The sequence below is a fragment of the Anser anser genome (genome assembly GCF_964211835.1).
Source record: "Anser anser genome assembly, chromosome: 4".
Lineage (NCBI taxonomy): Eukaryota > Metazoa > Chordata > Aves > Anseriformes > Anatidae > Anser > Anser anser.
Window position 1 is genome coordinate 38,568,349 of NC_139724.1, and position 20,612 is coordinate 38,588,960.

At 43.2% G+C, this 20,612-nt stretch overlaps 1 protein-coding gene across 2 annotated transcripts in view; it reads left to right on the plus strand.

Moving 5' to 3' along the window:
• Positions 1–1,238: 1,238 nt before the first annotated feature.
• Positions 1,239–20,612, plus strand: part of SLC7A11 (solute carrier family 7 member 11) — a 62,771-nt gene continuing 43,397 nt past the window's right edge. The window contains exons 1-4 of one of the 2 annotated variants that reach the window (XM_083834107.1): positions 1,239–3,828; positions 6,746–6,872; positions 10,951–11,066; positions 18,244–18,369. In XM_083834107.1, the coding sequence (XP_083690233.1) occupies positions 3,552–3,828; positions 6,746–6,872; positions 10,951–11,066; positions 18,244–18,369 (646 nt within the window). In that variant the 5' untranslated portion in view covers positions 1,239–3,551. The other variant, XM_083834108.1, reaches the window with a different exon arrangement.

Consider the following 20,612-nt stretch of genomic DNA (forward strand, 5'->3'; position numbering starts at 1 on the left):
TTTGGCACAAGCTCTACTAGTGTGAAAAACTTCAGTGCCGCAGTATCGAGTGTTTTCAGCCTATGAACCGCTGCAGTACCTTTACTTTCCGCTTGATGCTTAAGTACTTTATCTGCTAGAGTACTGCAGGGCAGCTGTCAGAGGGGTTATCACAGCCAACAGGCGTGGTGCCAGCAACACTGCTGGTCCTGGTGGCAGCTGTCAGGCAGTGCTGTGGGGCCTCTCCCCTTTGGGTAGCACTGTAGCTCTTGGGAGATTTTGGGTGCGGGAGCCCTGCCTGCCTGCCTGCCCACCTGATAAGGGATTCTGTCTGAAACAGGCAAGGGATGGGGTAGTCCAGGGCTGATGGTGTGATTCAAAAGGAAACCATTTCACAGTGATGATCTAGGTTATGCTTTAAAATGTTTGCTCAGGAGAAAATGTCTATGGATTGGGGGAAAACAAAAACAAAATAACAATGAGGAAAAACAATAAAAGGCTCTGCACAATGACAGCTGCCATTAGGGGTTGAAAGTTTAGTTTCAGAGAATCGTCTTTAGAAACATTACTTTCAATAATTTCATCAGTCTAAAGAAAATTGCATCTTTTATCTTTTTGTTCTGTTTCCAGAGCAGATTTTTATGGCAGAACAGGGCCTTTCTGAATGTTGGGCAGGTTAAGCCCCGTGCTTTCAGAAGAGCTCTGTGAAAAAGACACTGACTTTAGTGTTGTGGTTGCATAGTGATGCCACAGCCCTTGCTCTGTTATGAATAACCCAAATGAAAGCGGCTGGTGGGCTACAGATGATGAGAAGATATTTGGAGTCTGTGGGGTAACGTGGGGTAGCAGGCAGTGACGGGCCCTGTCCAGCACTGGGGCTGGGCTTGGCTGGCAGAAGATTCCTATGAAATTTCCAGGAAACTGCAAATCATCCCTTGGCACCAAATAAGTATTCTCTGTCCTGATAGTTTGAAGCAGGCTTTGAATGCAGAGGAGAAAAAGTGGTCCTCGTTTTTAAATGTATGTTTGTCATTAATGGACAGCATTGGGAAGCAGTGTATGCAACAGCATCCACCGGGAAAGCTGTGCATAGCGTGATCAGTAGCAAGCTGCCAATATTTAGGAAAAAGCGTTCTCTGTTTCTGTCCCTCCTTAATTCACACCTTAGAAATTTCAGTATGGGAATTTTGCACAGTCTTAAGCTTTGTATGCCTGCTATCCCCACATGACAGAAGCAGCAAGCACACTTTTCCCTGTGTGTGTGGGGGTGTTAATAGCGATGTCCAAAGGGCAAATGTGGATTCAGAACATTTTTGCATTCTTCTGGCCAGTGATCAAATAAAATTAGAAAACCATTATACTGCCCAGCATTTCTACTGAATAGCTGATGCAGACAGCTGGATTGCTGGGAGCTGCTTCGGGATCATCTGGGAGCTGATTGAACTTTGGGTTTGATCTCAGAGCCATCTTCCTGTTGAAATAATGGGTAAGCATTAGTTAAGAATGACTACCTTAAGCTATTAGATGCTTCAAGATGTCATGTGTCTCATCATTAAACAGCCTTTGAAAATTAAAATGAAGGTCATCAGCCCAGCCCAGTTTTGTGGTTAATGCTTTTTCCTGGTTTAATCTAGTTACTTACTTCAGGCATTTATAATCTTCCTGGGGGACAGCCCAACAAATGTACACAAACGGAAAACAATTCTGGTAGCATAACAGCTACTTTGCTTCGTGTGTTAGGGCTGCTGTGAAAATTGGCTTGGTTTGGACTGTGTGGGGTCCAAAGAAGAGGTCCTGCCTGCCATTGCCAGTGGTGTGTATGCAAGGGGCAGGCACGAGGTGTGCTGGGAACAGGAGTGCAAGCTATATGGAGGGTCAGGGATCAGCTGCTGTTCACAGGAGCAGGTGGAGGAAAGGGTAGGATGTGTTCAGAAAATAGGCAAGCAGTACCAGCATGTAGTCAAAAGCTAAAATCCCTTCTGTTTATACTTGCGTGCATTTAAACTCGATAAGCTTTGGCATGCCTTGTGTCATAGAATGGTTTGGGTTGGAAGGGACCTTAAAGATCATCTCAGTGCAAATTGTCACAGGTGAGTTATAACTGAAAATATGAGGCTTTAAAAACGCTGGAGTTTTAAAGCTGCAATGTTTTAATACTCCAGTATCTCCTGTTTGCCAAACAAGTTTGAAAGCACAGTTGTGCTTTGAGCTCAGTGCCTGCTTTGCAAATGATAAAATGTTTTACTGCTATCTTTCCCCCCCCCAGTCCTAGGTCCTAATTAAGCAGGAACTGCAGGGATCATTTCTCTTTGCACTGATCTAATCTGAAGCCACGAGCAGCTGCAAAAGTTATGCTGGGCAGGATTTTTCCCCTTTGGCACAGGCTGTCTCTTGATTAGGTTACAAGTGCTTGAAGGCTATTGATTTTTGCTCTGCTTTATGAGAATGTTCTTCTTTTTAACAGTTTAATTCCTCGGGTTTGAGTCATCAGGTAGTGAAACAGAAGCTTGTGTGCATCTGACAGCCTGCTCGTCTGCTCAGAGAAGCTCGGTGGGAACACGAAAGGCACTTTCTGATTTCGGAGCAGCTCTAGTGCTGTCCTCCTCCTGACAGATCCTAAAGCAGAGAGCGCTGCAAACCTCGATGGTTTTTTCTTAAGGGGAAGTGGCATTGCCGAGCTGCTTACCAACGTCCCATAAACACTGCCTGGGTGGAAATTACTGTACGGGGGAAATAACCTAGATTTTTCATGAGTTTGATTTGGGTGTGTTGCTAGGCGACACGGGCTCAGGAGGGTTTGCATGTAGGCTTTAGGTAGGTGCAGGCAGTGCCTGCGGAGGTTTGCAGGTAGGCGATGCTGAGCCGGGGGAGGCTGACCGGCGGCGGCAGGGCGAGAAGTTCAGCCCCGCAAACTGAACTTTCACTGCGAGGGCTTGAAAGAGAAAGAAATTGGATTAGACCCAGAGATGACGTATCCCGTTTGATTCCCTTTCCCCCTCACACTCTGACAAGCTTTGTGTTTTGGCAGGCTTTTATTTCTGAGCACGAGTTGCTTTAAAAATTGGGGAGTGTGTCTCGGGGTGTCGGCGGTGATGTGCTGAGCTCGACTGGCTCAGTTTCCTCGCGAGGGCTTTGTTCTTCCCACCACACTCAGATCGGTTGTGCAACATGCCCCTACCGTTTAAAAAAAAAAAAAAAGTGCTGAGTAATGCCAGAGGTTTCTCAAATGGCTGATGCAAACCTGGAGAATTTGCATCATCATTCAGCTGGAGTAACTTGGTATGACAAGAGCTTAAATACAAGTCCACGCGGAAGCTGAGCTGGTTTCCAATGATAGGGCAGCACCAGCGAGCTGGGGGAAAGCACAGGTGTTGCTGAGCACTGTGCAGGCAGCACGGAAGGGTAAAACACGCTTCAGGAGCTCCCTACCTGCGCGTAGGAGCAGCTTGGCAGATAAGAGCAGGCAGAGGAAGAGGCTTAAGTAGTTGGCTACAGAGGAAGGAAAAAGCCTTGAGTTGCTGCTGCAAACTTTTTGGCTGTGCCTGCCGTTGGCGTGCCGGTGGCACGGGAGCATGGTCAGGAAAGCTGCTGTGCCGACAGCGTCTAATGGGAGCTACTTGCAGGGGCAGCCTAATGGCAGGTTGCCCTCTCTGGACAGTGGGCAGCCAGTCCAGGAGCAAAAGGTTGTGCTGAAGAAGAAAGTCACGCTGTTGAGGGGGATCTCCATCATCATTGGCACTATTATTGGAGCCGGCATCTTCATCTCGCCCAAAGGGATCCTGAAGAACACAGGCAGCGTGGGCATGTCCTTGACTGTCTGGACAGTGTGTGGCATCCTCTCACTCTTTGGTAAGTCTCTCAAAAGTTTCTAATTGGTCCAGAGGGGCAGCTAGTGGATTATTTCTATTTTTTGTCTGATTTTGCCATTGGATATCTAGGCACAGTGTGGAGCTGGAGGACCAATAGGGCTGCGGAAGGCTTTTGCTGTGTGATAGGTTGTGTGGAGGGCGCAGCGCTGTGCAATTCCTGTCCCCTGGTGCCGTGTCAGCACAGGCTGTAAGCGCAAATCGTTTCTCATAGACCCCTAAAGGAAAAGCGAATGTCTGCTTTATGCCGTAAAAAGTGCAATACGTATAATGTTTTCCTTCTGGCTGTGAGAAGTAGTTCACCATTTGCTTGTAAGGCCCCCGGCAGCAGGGCACGCTGGTCACTGCGAGCACCGGCGAAATGTTCAGACAGGTTGACTCAGTTCCCTGGAGGCTCGGTCAAGGTCTGGGAGGAATAACACCCACTGGACATAATCTGTGTTGGCGTGAAAGGGAGCAAAGTAATAACACTAATAACTCCTCTCCCCGGTCTTATGTTCCTGTTTTTCCCTTTATTCCCCACTCACGATGTGGCTTGGAAAGGTTGGGTCGCAAAAAAGAGCACGATGGAAACAAATCTGTAATGCGAATTTTGTTGCTGGCCTGCCGATCGTGACAGTTTTTACTAATTTTGCTGTGTTTCTTTTTTAACAGTATTAAATTCTGAAGAATGCCGGTTTATTTGTTCTGTACACAAAGCCCCCATTCAGAGTGGAAAACCCCACCCTGGCTTCTGTGGGACAGAGGGTCCATTGACCTACTTAATGAGTTAATCTCAAAGAAGCTGAAGAACTAACATGAATATTGGCTTTATTTAAAACAGAGATGACTTGTTTTCTGGCAAGAGGTAAAGAGGGCAAACACGGACTAACATGTGTCTGCTTAATAGGTGGAACATGCGAATGCCACCCTGTGTAACTTGGCTCTGAGCTTAAAGGCAGCGTTGACTCTATAAGTCCTCCCAAGCCAAACAGACAATGCGAGAAATTTAGGAACTGTTTTGGTCAAATGTTAAATGCTTTGGTACAACGTGCAATGTAATCTGTTGTGCTAGCATGGAAGTCCTGCCAGTAAGCAAAGTTCCCCTATAAAGAAAGACCTCAAATGCAATTTTCAACCCTGTCCTGAGACCTTGGTCTTTAGATTCAGTCAAACTAGAATTTGCTTAAGCATCGTGTGTTTAGCTTTAACTTTAATAGTAGTAATTTTCTGGCTGTGAAGTCAAGTCTGTGGAAAAAAAAATCAGATGGATTTTCCTGGGCATTTTCCAGATCGCAGGATGTGAAGATGTGTCTAATTTGGCCCAGAAAAGATATTACCTCTTCTCTCTGACCTGTTACAGTTATTTTTTCATAATTTTTATATCATGGGTGTTTTTAATTTCCTGCATGACCTAATTATAATAAAATCTCATACAAAGATCACCTAAGGTCTTGCTGAAGCTGTGTAACATGTATCAAAGCACAGTTTGATTTCATCCTGAGCTACTCCAGAAGAGGTTGGAAAGAGAAAAGTCATCAATAGGTGTTTTTTTTTTTTTTTTTTTTAAAGTGTGGCTATAAGAGTTTCTTTGAGTACATTTCCAGGTAAGCTGAAGATGATCAGATAAAAGTTGTCTTGTTTTTGCAAAGCCTCAAACAAAGTGAAAGAAGGAGGATGGAATGTGTCATAACGTCTTACAGCTCCAGTGGGCTTGGTGCGCGTTAGGTGGTTTTGACAACTGTAATTTTCATCTTAAAGTCTGGTAGCATAAAAGCAGGCGGCGAGCAGACTTCATACATGTTGCTGATCATAGCTCTGTGTGATTCAGTGCTTGCCAACTTTGTTTTGGTTTTCCCGTGGCTTCTCAGAGTCTACCAAAAGGGCTGCCTACATTGAACTGAGGTGGTGAACCTTTTCTCTGCCAATGAGGTCGACCTGTGGAGCTGAGAATCCATTGGCTCTGAGGCTGGGTGATGGCTCATTAAACAACAGTAGCAGACGGTGCATGGGCAAAGAAATCTTCTTGCAGGTCCTCATAGTTGCAGCATGCTGTTTCCTGCTCCGTAGTGGCTGAGGCAATGTGTTGTGCTGGAGGCAGCCTTGGGGACCTCCCTGGGAACTGCTGCTCGCTATGAATGCCTCTAATGCTCACCCAAGGGGGCCCGAACCACTTCTGCATGAACCTGGTTCCCCACTGCGGCAGCATGATGATGATTTTGGTTTTATTTTAGTCGTTGCAAAGGCACCGCGTGTTGAAGTGAGCCCCCTGCTATGAGAACATGAAGTTGTCTGTATTTAAGGCAATGCAGAAATGAGCAGAGCTTCCATTGTGTTGGTTGCACACACAGTGCTGCACTGGTGTTGGAAAGCCAGGGCCAAGCCGTTCCCAGAGTTCTGTATGTAAGGTGTTGGGGGTACTACTGAGGAAAATCCTCCACCTGCAATTCCTGCTTCCAAATGTCAGTCCGTCGATTGCTTTCCCCATGGCTGAGGAGAGGGAATGCAGTCTTCAGCCTTTCCTTCAGGGGCGAGGCAGGGATTTCTGAGGCTGCAAGGAGCTGATCGTAGTTTGATAACAAGCACGTGTGTCAGAGGGCTTTCGCTTAGGTGGGCCAGCCGGGGTGGCTGGCATGACACAGCAGTTTGTCATCCCTCTTCCCAAGGCACGGATGAGTAATGAAGCACCTTGCTAGCAAATAGTTTGTTCAGTGGCTTTCATGTAAATGTAACTGCATACACGTACAGCTTGGGTAACTGCGGGTCTAGCTGAATGACTCGAAACTTATAAAATTGCTTGAAAGAAAAAGGATTAAAATGTATCAGAAGTTGGGATACTGCAGCAGCTCCATTGTTTACCTTACAAGTGTTTGGAAAGGTATTTCTGGATATCTCGTGATGCCTTAGCTTAACTCTTACAGGTGCCCTCTGCTATGCTGAACTGGGAACGTGCATTAAGAAATCTGGCGGTCACTACACCTATATCCTGGAGGCCTTTGGCCCATTACCTGCTTTTGTGAGAGTCTGGGTGGAATTACTCATTATTCGGTAAGTGTATCACGGCTTTTCTCTGTTTCTTTTCTGATGGCAATACACTTTTCAGTCATGAAGAAAACTCTCCAATACATGATGTGCAAAAGAAATCAAATATATCTTGACGTATGAGCTAAGTTTTTTAGTGCAGCTGCTTCAGAGAATTTAACAATGCTATTTTGCTTGTTGGCATTGAAACATTAAAAAAAAAAAGTGTATGTATCAAAAAGAAGATTCTGTGAAAACAGCCTGTCACACAAATTCAGCTACTTGTTTAATTTTGCTAAGCTTACTGTACCCATTAATGTTAATACCTGTGCCTACTTGAAATACAGTGGAAGAGAAGTCACCTCTGCATTTTGTCACTCTTGACAGTGGCTTTTGGAGTGGTTGCTGTTGTCTATACATACAGGAATAATGCAAGGCAAAGTTATTGCCCAGTACATTTCAGATTTTGGGGCACCATGTATTCTCTAGATGTCAGTTCAAGTCCCTCTATTTTGTTTTCATGGTGTGTTAGAGAAGTTAATATGAAAAGCACTAGCTGGGCAAATAAAGCAACAGGAAGTCCTTACATATCTCAAATGTCCAAAGTACTGATGTGGTGTGGTTGATGTAGCCCTCGACTTTGTGTAAGATATTACAATATGAAGATGCAGAATTATGAAACCATAGCAAATAAATTTTCATAATTTAAATGGATCTTTTTATCAAACTAAAATATGTCCCTTTTCAAATTTAATTTTTTATAGTATTGCTGAGGCTGGAGAGCTTGTTACATGTAGAAAAGGGCAATTCACTTATGTAAAATAAATTCAGGAGTGATCCATGCCTGCCTTAGGCTAGTTAGCACTCCTTTCCTCTCTCTTCTGAAACCAGCAAATGAATCACAAAAGCACAAGCCTCATCTCAAATCACAGCTATGTTTACATAATATTGACAAGTTCTAGCATAGCCTGTTGAGTTTAAAAGCACTAAGAGTGCTGAGTCATTATGAATCCATAAATCCTTATCTTGTTTTCAGAGGAAATAATTGTGTACGTCAGATGGTCCCTCACATCCTCCTCACTCATCGGTAACCCTTGCACAAACTGCAAAATTTCCACCAAATGTCGTGAAGGAGCAGATGCCTTAATCATATTATCTTCTTGCCAAAGGGAAAACCAGATAGAGGAAGCAGACCTATGGTTTTCACTGAAGGAAACAGTGGTGTGAACATAGCTATATCCTTGCACAACAGAGGATCAACAAAAGAGAGTAATGCTAGAAATCCCCTTGTTAATCTGCACCCTACTGGGCAGGGGGGACACTATTAGCTTAGGCATAAGTACCCACAAGAAACGAGACTTCAGAAATTCCTCTCCTCATGAAATGTTTAAAAAACTTTGTACATATGACAGTGTCTCAGGAGTGTCATAAAAACATTCTTAGTCATTGTGATCTGCCCCACACCCAGTAAATAATCATCCTGCACATGGGAAAGAACATCAGTGGATTCTTTAATCATCAAATCTGAGAGGCAGCAAGGGAGACATACTTGTTATAACTTGTGATGATCAGAGCAGCGCTGCCGAAACTCTGTGTAGAGTCTTCTATCTGACTCTGGCATCATAAACTAATTGGCTTCTGCTATCAAAGAATTTGGGACTTCGTATGCACCTACGGTGTTTTCACTGGGTGAAGCTGCACACACGCTTCTCGGTTAAGCCTTTTTTTCCTCTAAAAGACACAGAATTATCACACCCACAGGCTTCTGAAGCAGCCACAACCAAAACAAACATTTCCTCTCCTCATATATCTTTACAGCCCCTCTTTTACAGTGCAGGACACACTTAAACTCTGCCCGTGTACTGACTATACTGTGCTAGCATCCCCCGGTGTTCAGAAGTGCCTTACGCTACGCTGTTCCTCATCCAGTACACGTAGGAACTCCTTTTCTCCCCAGGAGTCAGGTTGTGGGTGTACTACATACCTTAAAAACAAAACAAAAAAAAGTTTTCCAGCAAGTGAAGATGGCTGTGTGAACACATTGTCTGTAGTGCTTGTATATGGTGGTTGCTAAACCCAGGTTAGGTAAGAGCGCACCGCCAAAGAGGTGACTTACTCACCTCTGGTATGTGCTGCCGGCGGTAGGCCGGCCCTTCTCCCAGTGGCTTTTTTTTCTCTCTATCTGTTATTTATTTATTTTTTCCTTGCCCTTAAATGAAAGCTGCTAATTAGCTTTCTGTACATTCATGAATGTACAGATCTTAGGAGCCTGCCAATCTTTCTTTCTGACTGCAGTAAAAAGGAATATGCTCCATCCCTTCAACGTCTGCCTCAGCTGGCCAGGGACACCGTCACCACCATCTCCCCTCAAATGTGGGAACACAGGAGGCCTAGATATTTATTAAAGGTATAACTAACTAGATATTTATTAAAGGTATAAAGGAGCTCTGTTTTTAAAAACAAATGTTGTGGAGCTAGCAGTGACTGCCACTTTATTAAGGCTTTTCTTAAAATGAGAGGGAAAAATCCAAGTTCTAGGGGAAGAAGTAGAGACTGAGGAAAAAGATCTGGGAAAGCTCCAAAGATCTGATCCCTTATCTGATCCAGCCCAGTTCAAGCTGCTTTTGGCAGTCTGCAGCATTCAAATTCTGGAAGCCTGGTGATCTGCTTATGTAAATCAGAAATATTCCACCGAGGTATAGACAGTAAATGGATGGGTAAAACTCATGCAGGGGACGTTCAGCCTGTAGCAAAGGCAGCAGCTGTGAAGCCGGTTGTTGGCCAGTGAGAGGGGTGGTTCTTGTGCATGGGGTGTACACAAGCAGCAATCCTCACTTGTCTCTGCAGAAACTTTCTTAGGAAGATGCTTTTGGTCTGTGCTCCCCTGCAGTTTGGTCCAACACAATGTGTGACCTTTTGGTTGAGTCATGGTGCTAAGAAAGTGCTTTTTGTTTCAAAGGCAAAGCTCTCTTGTGGAAAATTCCTCTAGCATTTGATGAAGAATAATAACTTCTCTGCAGAGTTTTTACACTGCTCTATAGCAACTATATTTTTGTTAAAATTCATCTGGGAGATGTATATTCTGCACTTAAGGCATTGTTTTATTAAATGCTCTGGATTCCTCATAACAAATTTGAGTGGACTCTTGTTTAACTCAAAAACAATTTGAGGCAGAATCAAATACCTTTTTTTTCCTTGCTGTGTGTAAGTGTGACAGGCACAGTTACCACCAGCTGTCCTGAGGAGGGGAAAAGTGTCCTCCCCAGGCATGTGGGAACAGACCGCTGAGACTGTAATGTGCAGACAGTGTCTGATCTGAGGCACAGGGCAAAGTACTGGTAATACGTGCCAGTGCTAAGGCTCCTGGCAAACATTTAGCTTGTCTCAAAGAGAAAGGCTGTGTGAATATTATTTCAAATTTGTAGATGCAACAACTGCATGCCTGCTTTTCCTTGCATTCCCTCTGTTTCATGGAAGGGACTTTCTGTACTTTGAGGATTTTTGTTCTCACAGTGTTGGAAAGTTGTTACTCAATAAAAGTAGCAAACATTATTAAAATTGTTTGCATTTTAGGATATAGCATTTTCATTAATTTTTTTTTACATTGTCCCATATTTATTAGTAGGCTTGGGTAACTTTTGGATGCTTATTTCAGTAAAGCGGAATTCTCAGCTTCACTGAGATTAATTGCTTGTCTGTGAGGGGTAGGATGTACCTTGACACTAAAAATTCAGTCCCCAACAACTTTCACTCAGGGTTTTGCCCATGCAATTTAATTGTGGCCACGTTCACTTCAAGCATGGCAAGGAAAATTTGTATTGATACATTTCCTTTCTTCACAGCAAGAAAGTTTTAAGAGTGAACCTGGGAAGAAGTGATGCTGGCAAGATCATCATCACTGAGCAAAGCCAAACTGTTTATAGTTGTCTGTTATGCTCAGAAATCATGGTACCTGGTGGCATAGCTGCTAACAGGCACCAAAGTTAGGTACACTTTGCAGTTCTGTAATAATAAATTTACAGTATAATCTCAAAATGGGTATTGTTTACATACTACTGCAGATTAATTTTGTGATTTTTTGTTTTGTTCTTACTTTTCACCCTAGCCCTGCTGCCACAGCAGTGATATCGTTGGCATTTGGACGGTATATTTTGGAGCCTTTCTTTATGCAGTGTGAAATCCCAGAACTTGCAATCAAACTTATTACAGCTGTTGGCATCAGTAAGTATCCAACTCTAGTTTTCAGGAATAGTAAAGATTATGTAAATTAAAAAAAAAAATAGTAATCACACACTGAACAGGTAGTCGTTCAGTGTGAATCACTACAGAATGATTGTGCATCCCATGCCAAGGGCATCAGCATGACTTTTTGCCTCAATTTGTGTATTTGTGAACATATATAATAGTAAAAAAAATAGCAGACTTTATTAATGGTAGAGAAAATCTATTGCTAACCCTGATTCTGTTGCCACTGAAATTAATGGCAAAACTCTCGTTATTTTTGTGGAAGCAATTTTAGTCCCTAAGAGATGGTGAGCTGGTGCCAGATATGTGAAAGAATGATTACTTGATTTTAAGTGCTTCGCTTTACCTCTGTTTTAGGAGGCAAGTACTTGCCAAGTATGATGCCACGAAGAAATGTAGTTCCCTTGACTGGAGCACAGGCAACATGAGATCATTTTTCCTAGTCCCTCCCTGTCCTGCATAGTGATAAAACTTACTGAGGCATTGTAGTTCGGGAGGCAGGAACCCGAAGGACTTTGGGAGCAGGGTGTACAGTTTGGTGAAAATGCATGCTGGTTACCAGCAGCTGGCTCTCCTTTTGCTAAGTAATGAGTGTAAAGGTATTGTTTGGAGCTGATGGGGGGAAGGAGGCTACCCCTAGACCAGGAACTTTTCAGTCTGCTTGGACTGGCGTGTGAATGAGGCTCTGCTCCATGGGGCACTGGAGGCTTGTTTCCATCTTTGTGCAATTACCAGGGATGATGCTCCTCACACACGCACACACACACACTCACTCAGCTGTGCTGGGAGGAGACTGTGGAGCAGACCTGAGTAATTAGTAACAGATTGTTCCTTTCAGTTTGGCCAGTGCACATAGCAGAAACAAAAGGACTGGAAAAAGGAATTAAGACTTGCAAAGTGATCAAAGGCACACAGGAGACCACTTTAATTTTGCACAGTAATAGGTTTGGATTACTTTTTCTTTCTTTGGGGTAGAGAGTTCAATTGACATTGAAATTTGCAGTCCACGGGTTACTGAGGCTTTGTGTAAGAGCTCTCTTGGTAAGAGCGCTCTTCTGGCAGGAGTGTTAAAAAAAGCAGTATGTGACCGCATTTCTTTCTGACTTAATTATGCACAAACTATAGGTTTCATAGGAATAATTGAATTAAGGGCTTGAATTTTGAGGTCAATGACTTTTTATGGCTACATCTGTCTAAAATATTTCAGTAAGAGATAAGGGTGAAACAGATGTTCAGCAACTTCAAGGTCACTGTGACAGAAGGAATGTTAAGTGAGGACTCCATTAAAAGTGTTTTGTTAAGTGCGTGCGATTCAAGCACAATAAGCGAACAATTTAAAATAGATTTTTATTGCTTTTAATTTAATTGAAAATCTGTGTGATAAGCCAGGGCTACACAAAGTAATTAAACAAAGAAGTAGCGTTGCAGGGGGGGTGCGGAGATATGCAGAAATAATTACACCCTAAAGGGAGATAGGAGCTCACAGCAGACTGTTCCTATGGTGACCAAGGGTCTGTGCAGAGCAGGTAGGATGAGCTGTCGTTTCACTGAAGCGAGAGTTTCTTGGAGAAAGTTTGTAATTGTGAATGGGATGGTGCTGAGAGAAACAGGGACATGTCAGGCTGGGGCTTTAGTGTAATTCTTTGCAGCGTGCTCTGCAGCGGAGTTTCATTTTTGGTGGGTTTTGATCACATGCTACACTTAAGCTCAGGTACCTGAGGATGTACGGCTGTTAATCTCGTACTGTAACAATTAGCTGTTGGAGCGGTAATTGTTATGAATGTTTTGTACTGTGCATGTAGGCAGAGCGATAGGCAAGATTAAGATGTTGTTGAGCCTCACAGACACATCGGAGCCCTGAAGATCTTATAATCCAATTTAATGGTGCCAAAGGTAGCGTTTGCTTCCACTGAAAATTGTATTACGTTAATCAGAAAGTGAACTGATGTGCTTTTTGTCATCTTATCCACTCTTGGTCACTTCTACCACCCACGTCTGATGACAGAGCACTTTCTACATATCTGTCTTTATCGCGTGGGGAGAAAGGTAGTAAGAAGCACCGTTAAACTCTGTTCTTGAGTGAAACTTTATTTTGTAGTTTTACCTTGTCGTTTCTGATCATACTAGAAAAGTCAGGAAGAGATTTTGAAAAATCTCTAGGTGATCCCCTGCTCTCAAACACAGTCAGCGTACCTAAACAATTTCTGACAGATGTTTGTATAAAATGGTCTTCAGAGCTCCAGAGGAGGAGTTTCTACATCTTCACCCAGCTCTGTAGCCCATTTTTTTTCTGTCCTTGTAACAAGACAGTTTTTTCTCAATCATTTTTCACCTAAATATCCTTTTCTACAATTTAAACCTAATATTTCTTCTCCTTTAAAAATATCTCCATCTTGGTTTGTTATTTTTAGGAGCAAAACATCCGCTGGGTACAAAATTTCCCCTGAAATCATACCTGTCCTGAGCTGTAGACACAAATTTTCTGTTCCAGGGTATGGTGCTTTCTTAATGGTAACTTTTATTTTATTTTATTTTTTGAAACAAAGAGTCTGAACATTTCAGTGGCTCAGAAGAGAAAAGGATGCCCATGTGGAGCTTCTCTTCTCATTCCTCAGGTTCCTAAGCCTCTGAGCGGCACAGGCTGCCTATTTTCAAACTTAGAGATCACTTTAATTCACTCCGTGTTTTTCGAATGAATCTCTACAGGGGGAAAAACCTAGGCAAATATGGGATACGCACATCTCAGTCTACCTGTCAGTCTGCCATAAAATTTTTTTGAACTCACTCAATTTAACTGAAACTAAGAGAAGAACAGACATCTCAAACATATTTAATTATGACATTTTTATGAAAGTAAGTGGCCAGGTAGAGAAGAGAGAACCTGTACGTGCCCTGGCATAGGGAGGAAGTATAGAAGAAAATGCATACAGGAGAGGAGGCCTTCTAAATGCCCAACTTTGCTTGAGCTGGAGATTTGCCTCCTTGCACACAACAGCCCCAGAACACAAAGCAGAAGGATTCAGGCCATCTTTGTTCTGATGGTGAAGACTTTTTTTTTTTTAGGAGAAACATTTGGAAATTTATTTTTCTTTTTAAATGAAAGCTGATAGACTTCTCCATATTTATCGCTTCTTCCAATGAAGAGGACCTTTGCAAAGCATGGAGATAGGCAGTGCAAAAAAATCTATATTCATATATTGCTTTAATTGTATCTGTTAACTCTTCTCCTAATCTTACGCTTAAGTATATTCATAACAGTGAGGGATAAATTATAGTGTGTTAATGTATTGAACTGAACTATTGATCTATAACCTGAATAGACATGCAGCCTTAACTGAGCCAGTTCTAATCTTTTCACTTGTTCTCTGTATCAGCAAATAAACAGGATTCAAACAAACAGAAGAAAAAACAAAACAAAACAAAAAAACACAAAAACCATCTATTAAACTGTGAGGTTACCAACTCGCACATTTATAAAGTTTTTAAATTTACTCATAATTTGGGCATTTTATGCCACAATAATGGATAATTTTCTCAATTTTGTTGTTTTTGGAGGTCTGCTAAAAACCAACCAACCAAAAAAAACCACCAAATACCCAAATAGTGACTGTTAGACAGGGGCCATATCATGCTTGAAAACCAAGGCCGACCGTACAGATCTATCAGGGTTTGCTGGCAAACACTCTGGAAAGTTTTGCTGGCGTAAATTTGATGTGTATGTGAGCCTGGAGTTGCCTTTTTCTCCTGTCATGGCAGCTGTTATGGACACTGCTCTCTCCTGCTGACAGTTTTCAGGCAAGCAGCGTAAATGAAGACGTCTCTTGGCTGTAGAAATAGCAAAAGCTGCTCTGATGGGTGCTTTTGTGCCTCCTGTGACTTCCTTTTAATTGATGCATTAAAATCCACAAATTGAGGATACTTTTGGCTTTGTGTAAATGCCTTGAACCTAAAAGCCTGACAAGCCAGGGGAAGGCAGCTCCCGTGGTTTCCCGCAGAGGCAATGGCACATATGTTCCTGAAAAGTAGGCCAGGATGTAATGCTTGCTGCTGCTGCTCCCGTTAGATTTTGTTATCCATTTATAGCTGCGTCTAAGTGAAGGGAAAGGATCGTGAAAAGCAACATGATCAGTGTTACCATTGTGTTCAATTGTTCACAAACCTTATTTTGTTCTCCCTCCACACTCCCCTAGATTAGGATTCATCTCACTTTTAGTTAGATATTTAGTTTGTCTAGTTGCCCACGCTCCCTGTAAAGTTAGTGGTGAAAAAGGGGAAGAGACCCATCCTGGAGGCAACTCATCTCCTCTTAGCTAGGCATCCAAAAGAGATGTTATTAATCATCCCCTGGAGGACAATGCCTTTTCACTGAGGATGCAGGCAGATTAGATGTCTGACTTTCAGCTGGCCAGTTTAGAGCTGAGTCCTACTTTTGCTGTTCTTTTGTCTGGGGAGTTGCTGCTTCCTTCGGATTTTTGCTATGATCCTGTATCAGAGCCTCTACAATCTTGAAGTATCTCCATAAGATCGTATTCATAGAAGAGTGCTGTTGGATGACGAGCAAAGACCTGAGATATAATTTCCATCTTCATTTGTGCAGCCGCCCAGCTGTGCAAGGGACTTGCTCTTACAGAAGACTTAAAGCTAATGGCACCATGCACTGGTCTGGCTGCAGGTGTAGCTTTCCTTCATCTTCCTGATCAAATGAAGGTCCTTGCTGTGTCCATTTTGCTTTCTCTGTTCAATTAGAAAGCCTCAGCTGAACCATTTTGCTGGCTTGTACTCACAGTCAGGGTTGGAGAAAGTTTAGCAGCCTGCTCACGCGCAGGTTGTCTTCATGAAAACATCGCCCTGGATTTTTTTTCCTTCAAGCCAATGTGGCTCTCCCACAAAGTTGTGGCTTGTGATTTGTGTGTGGCTGACCAGCAAGGAAGGTCATGAGTGGATCAAAATTAGTGTTTGCACTAGTTTGCCATCAGATGACACTCTCACTTGTGTATCGGGAAGGTGAAACAGATGCATGAGTAAACCTTGAGGAGGAGGAGGATGCTCACATTGCCTATTCTGACCTGGGTCAGGGTAGCAAACTGCTGCAGTGAGCTTGAACACTGGATAAGCTGGATGTCAAATTGCAGATGTTTTCCTACCCATGAAACTCTTCTTTGACATTTTCTCATAGCCTAGCCCCTGCCCAGGCTTGTCTTATGAAATAGAAAAGTACAATATACTGAACTTTCCAAGACACTTGAAGAAATTCAGTGCTTGTTTATGGCACTGGATTTTCTTAATAGCTTAAACACTCTTGGTGAAATAACTGTTTTAAATATATTTTGCTTAGATGATAGCTGTTTAGCTTATCTACCTTTTTTTTCAGGTGATCAAACCCTAGGAAAGATGGGGTTATCTCAGTCAGCAGTGACTTAAAGGGAACTTTGAACGTCTAAATAAGTGAAGTTACGTCAGGGTAATATTGTGACAATAGAGTAATGAATCAGGCCCCTGGAATTTTATGTTTCCTGCCAAGTGTATGTATACAAGGAAGTAATAAAGCAAAAAAAATAAAAAATAATAAAAAAAGTATTTAGATCTGATGTGATACTTTGCAGAAGTTCAGGAGATTTTTTGTGACTCAGAAAAAAATACTGTGACCTTTAAAATCTCTCTTTTTTTTTTTTGTGAAACCCTGAAATTAAGTGATGTTGTGAGTTTCTATTGAATTTGGTCAACAATAGTGGTTGACTTTGGTAAAAAGTTCATTTGAGTGGGGGGCCTTCTCTTTCCCAAATAATAATTCCAGACAATAATTACGTTTTTTTTTTTTCTGGATTTTTTAAAATATAAAATATCTAAAATTATATTGGAATGCAGATTGCTTGTCGCTTTCTCACTTTTCCATTAAAACAAAACTGCTTCTGGTTAAAACTGAGAAGATTTTTTTTTATAATACAGTCTTTGGCCTTGTCATTTCAGAGCCGATAAAAAGGGCCTGGGATAAAGCAGCTGTTTTTGTAGCCAGAAAGGTTGTACCGTGCCAGGCTTGCAATGCCAGCTAATGCAAACTAGCTCCTAGGCTCTGGTGGGACTTCATGCATCCCGTGATTCGCCGTGTGGCTGCCGATGCAGATGAAGCAGCGCTCTTGGGAGAGCTGGAGGGAAGGAAGGGCTCTGGTGAGGAGCTCGTTTGTTAGTTCTGTGCCGTGGAAGGAGAGAGCAGATCAATGAGCAGGCTTGTAGTACCACGTTCACCTTTCCCTGCAGCAGTGGGGGAAAGGGAATTTTTATCTAGTGAAATGACTCACATTTTCCATTCACTTGGTAAATATTTTTTCCTTTTTTTTTTTTTTTTTTTTTGGCAGACTACTTTATTGATTCTTTTTTTACCAGGGTAATAGTTTACATAAGCTGGAATGACTGGCACCCATATAAGGCCTCCTGTTCTCCTGTCAGTCAGTTCCTAGCAAAGGCCAGGAGATGCCCTCCCCGACCCAGGACAGGGCATGAAAGCACTTCTCACCCAGGCTGGTTGTGTTGGCAAAGCACAGACCTGGGCTTTGTCTTCTTTGCCAATTCCCACCATGGGCAGGAACATTTCTTGCACTCTGGCCCTCTTGTATCTCCAGTGGCATGGCTGTAAAGGAGGGGAAACGGTGAAAAAGAGGAGCAGGTGTCAATAAGGCAGTGAGTGACGAGTTCATGCCCAGTCTAGATGAGTGAGAGGAAGAGTAATGTCATCAGTAATTGTTACGCTTTTCTGGAATGCAAATCTCTAATCAAACTGACATCGATACAGAAGTATGGAGTGACAAGGGTTGTGCAATTAATTTTTTTCATCCAAGGCAGGCTTCTGTCAGCCCATCGTTTACCAACAGCTAACGAACCTGGGTAAATGAAGCTTTAATTTGGTGCAGAAGGAGCCAGGTGGAGAATGAGGAGATGGATGGGTCAGAAAGAGGGGCTCAGCTCAAGCATTTCCAGGGGAGCCTGGAAGGGAAACGTGAGAGGTGGGAGGGTAGCAGAGGGAGAGGGTTATCAGGGTGTATTTCCTTCAGTGTACCTGAATCTATTGTCTGTGCAGCCTCTCAGTGGGCAAAGAGTTTTGTGGCGATTTCAGTGGCATGAATATTTCTTTCTGACTTTTCTTTTTTTCCCCTTGCAGCACTAGTGATGGTCCTGAATAGCACAAGTGTCAGCTGGAGTGCCCGCATTCAGATTTTCCTTACCTTTTGCAAGCTTGTAGCGATTCTGATAATTATAGTCCCTGGAGTTATCCAGCTAATTAAAGGTATGAAATGAAAAGTAAATGCTTTTAAAGTGCTTTTATCTTTACGCTCCCCAGTCTCCCTGCACTAGCCTCCACCAAATAATGCTTATAGCAGCAAAATCTCTTAATTAGTCTCTGCTTGTTCAACTGAAGCTCTGCACTGTCATGTAATTGATTAGAAGTGGAACTACACTGGGATGAACTGGTATTTCCTTCTGCATGCCAATGAGACTATTCAAATCAGACTTGGCTTTCAAGCAAGTGATAGGATCGCTCTTCTCTGTAAATTGCATTTTGCATGAACCTTGTGAAAGGCTCAGGATGAGCTTTAATGACAGATGAGCATGTCCCCCGCCAAAGCACTGGCCTCATCCAAGCAGAACATGCCTCTTTTAATTGCACTGGTGCCTGGTCCTGTCCAGTACTGGGTGTGGTGGTGGTAGGGTCTCAGATTTGGGGAATGTGTGAATGCTGTTCTAATTGTGAATGCTAATCTCCAGTCAGTCGGTAGGGGTGGTTGAATAGGTATTCGTTATCATAGAGAAATGCATAAGTTAAAGATGCTGTACTGGAAGACAACCCGTAGTTAGCTAGCTGTTGTTTTCACAGGCTTCCTGCCCGCAGCTCTACTAGATCCTCACGTTTCACATGTGTTTTACTTCTTCCAAGCGAGAAACTAAAGTGTGCAGCTAAAGGCAACAGCCTGGGACTAACCAAGAGTAAGAAAGGCAAGCAGCATTGCTTGGAAGACCAGATTCACTCTACAGGCTTTGTCAATGTTGCTGCCTAAGCAAGGAACACGAACATAGGCCTTTGGTGTCTCCCAGCCTGGAGATGGCTGTGCAGGCCTTTTTCTGGCTGTCATTTGGGTAAAGCCATGGTGGCAGAGCAGCTTTACTGGCACACACTCAGCCACCTGCAGAGGAAGGCTCTTCTATCAGAGCCCCTGGCGGCAGAGAGGGTGAGACGGGGACAAGCCCCAACTCTCTCCTTACAATAATGCTAGGCAATAATGACAGGAAGCATGAGGAGCTATTCAGCGCAGAGGGTCAGAAAGGGGAACACTTTTTAATGAATGGGTGGCAGATTTTATCTCGCAAAAACTATTGCTGCTGGCCCTGTCCCTGGGGACGCTCTCCTATTGTGCTTCACAAAGCCTCCGTCTGAGTCAACAGCGCAGCACCCGGCTCAGTGCTCAGAGCAGTGAGCTCACAGTTTCTCAGGGACAGGCAACTCTCTGTGGCTAGCAGTAGGCTCTGAAATAAAACTTTCCCTGTGCAGCACTCTGCTGATTCACTATTTCTGTTTTCATGCTTTTCACTTTCTTTCTGGCTGTTGCCATGCCTCTTCCCTCACTTCGTTTCATGTGAAAGCTTTCTCCTTGTTCCACTCTGTCCCTTTTCCCCTAGGCCTTTGAAGCAGGCCAGACCAAGGTTTGGATGGGCTTTACCACTCTTAGGTAGATCAAAGAGTGTCCCTGATTCCCCACTGGCACCTTCCTCTGGCCACGGCTCTTCCTGTCTACCAAAAGCCTCCGCTTCAGTGGGAATTCTGACTGAGAGCTTAGTAAAAACTGAGTGAAGAGTAGAGGATTTGACCCATTGCTAATTAAATTCTCAGTGCATTCTCCTTCCTACTGCTTTTCTTCAGAGAGTCATTGCTTCTCAGGAAGTCTGGAATTTTGTGGGGAGGTCTTAAGAACTGTAGAGCACCTTGCAAATGATGAAATACCACAGCTCCAGGGCTGTGACAAAGGCACACAATTAAAACTTGTAATGTGGACTTAAAGTTCTCAGGAAATTCCTCCTCAGTAATTTCTGTTGCAATATTTGGGGAACTGTATTATTAATCAGCCTTGGTTTCTGCACGGAAGCTCTTCATTGTGTTGTTCAGCTGTGGCTATGCATACGCTAGGAAAGATGAATGCCTTGTGTTCCTTAGCAGGAGTGTGTTTACACCAGCAGAGAGACAACTGGTTCCGTCAGTACCTTCCTCTGCTACCAAAGGACATTCAAATAGATCTTTACTGAATATTAGGACTTGGGGTGTGTATAGGGTTTTGGGGCACTTAGTGCACTCACTTTGGTATTGATCTTTGGCACTCACCTATCCTGCATCTTTCCTGCTGTCTGCCTGGCATTTTTTTCAAAATGTTTACTCTCAAACGTCTGCATGTATAGAAGCATAATTCTTACTTGGTATAATGTAAGCTACATTGCTGCCTATGACGTGGTAGAGGGTTACTAAGGGCTAAGAACTTCTGG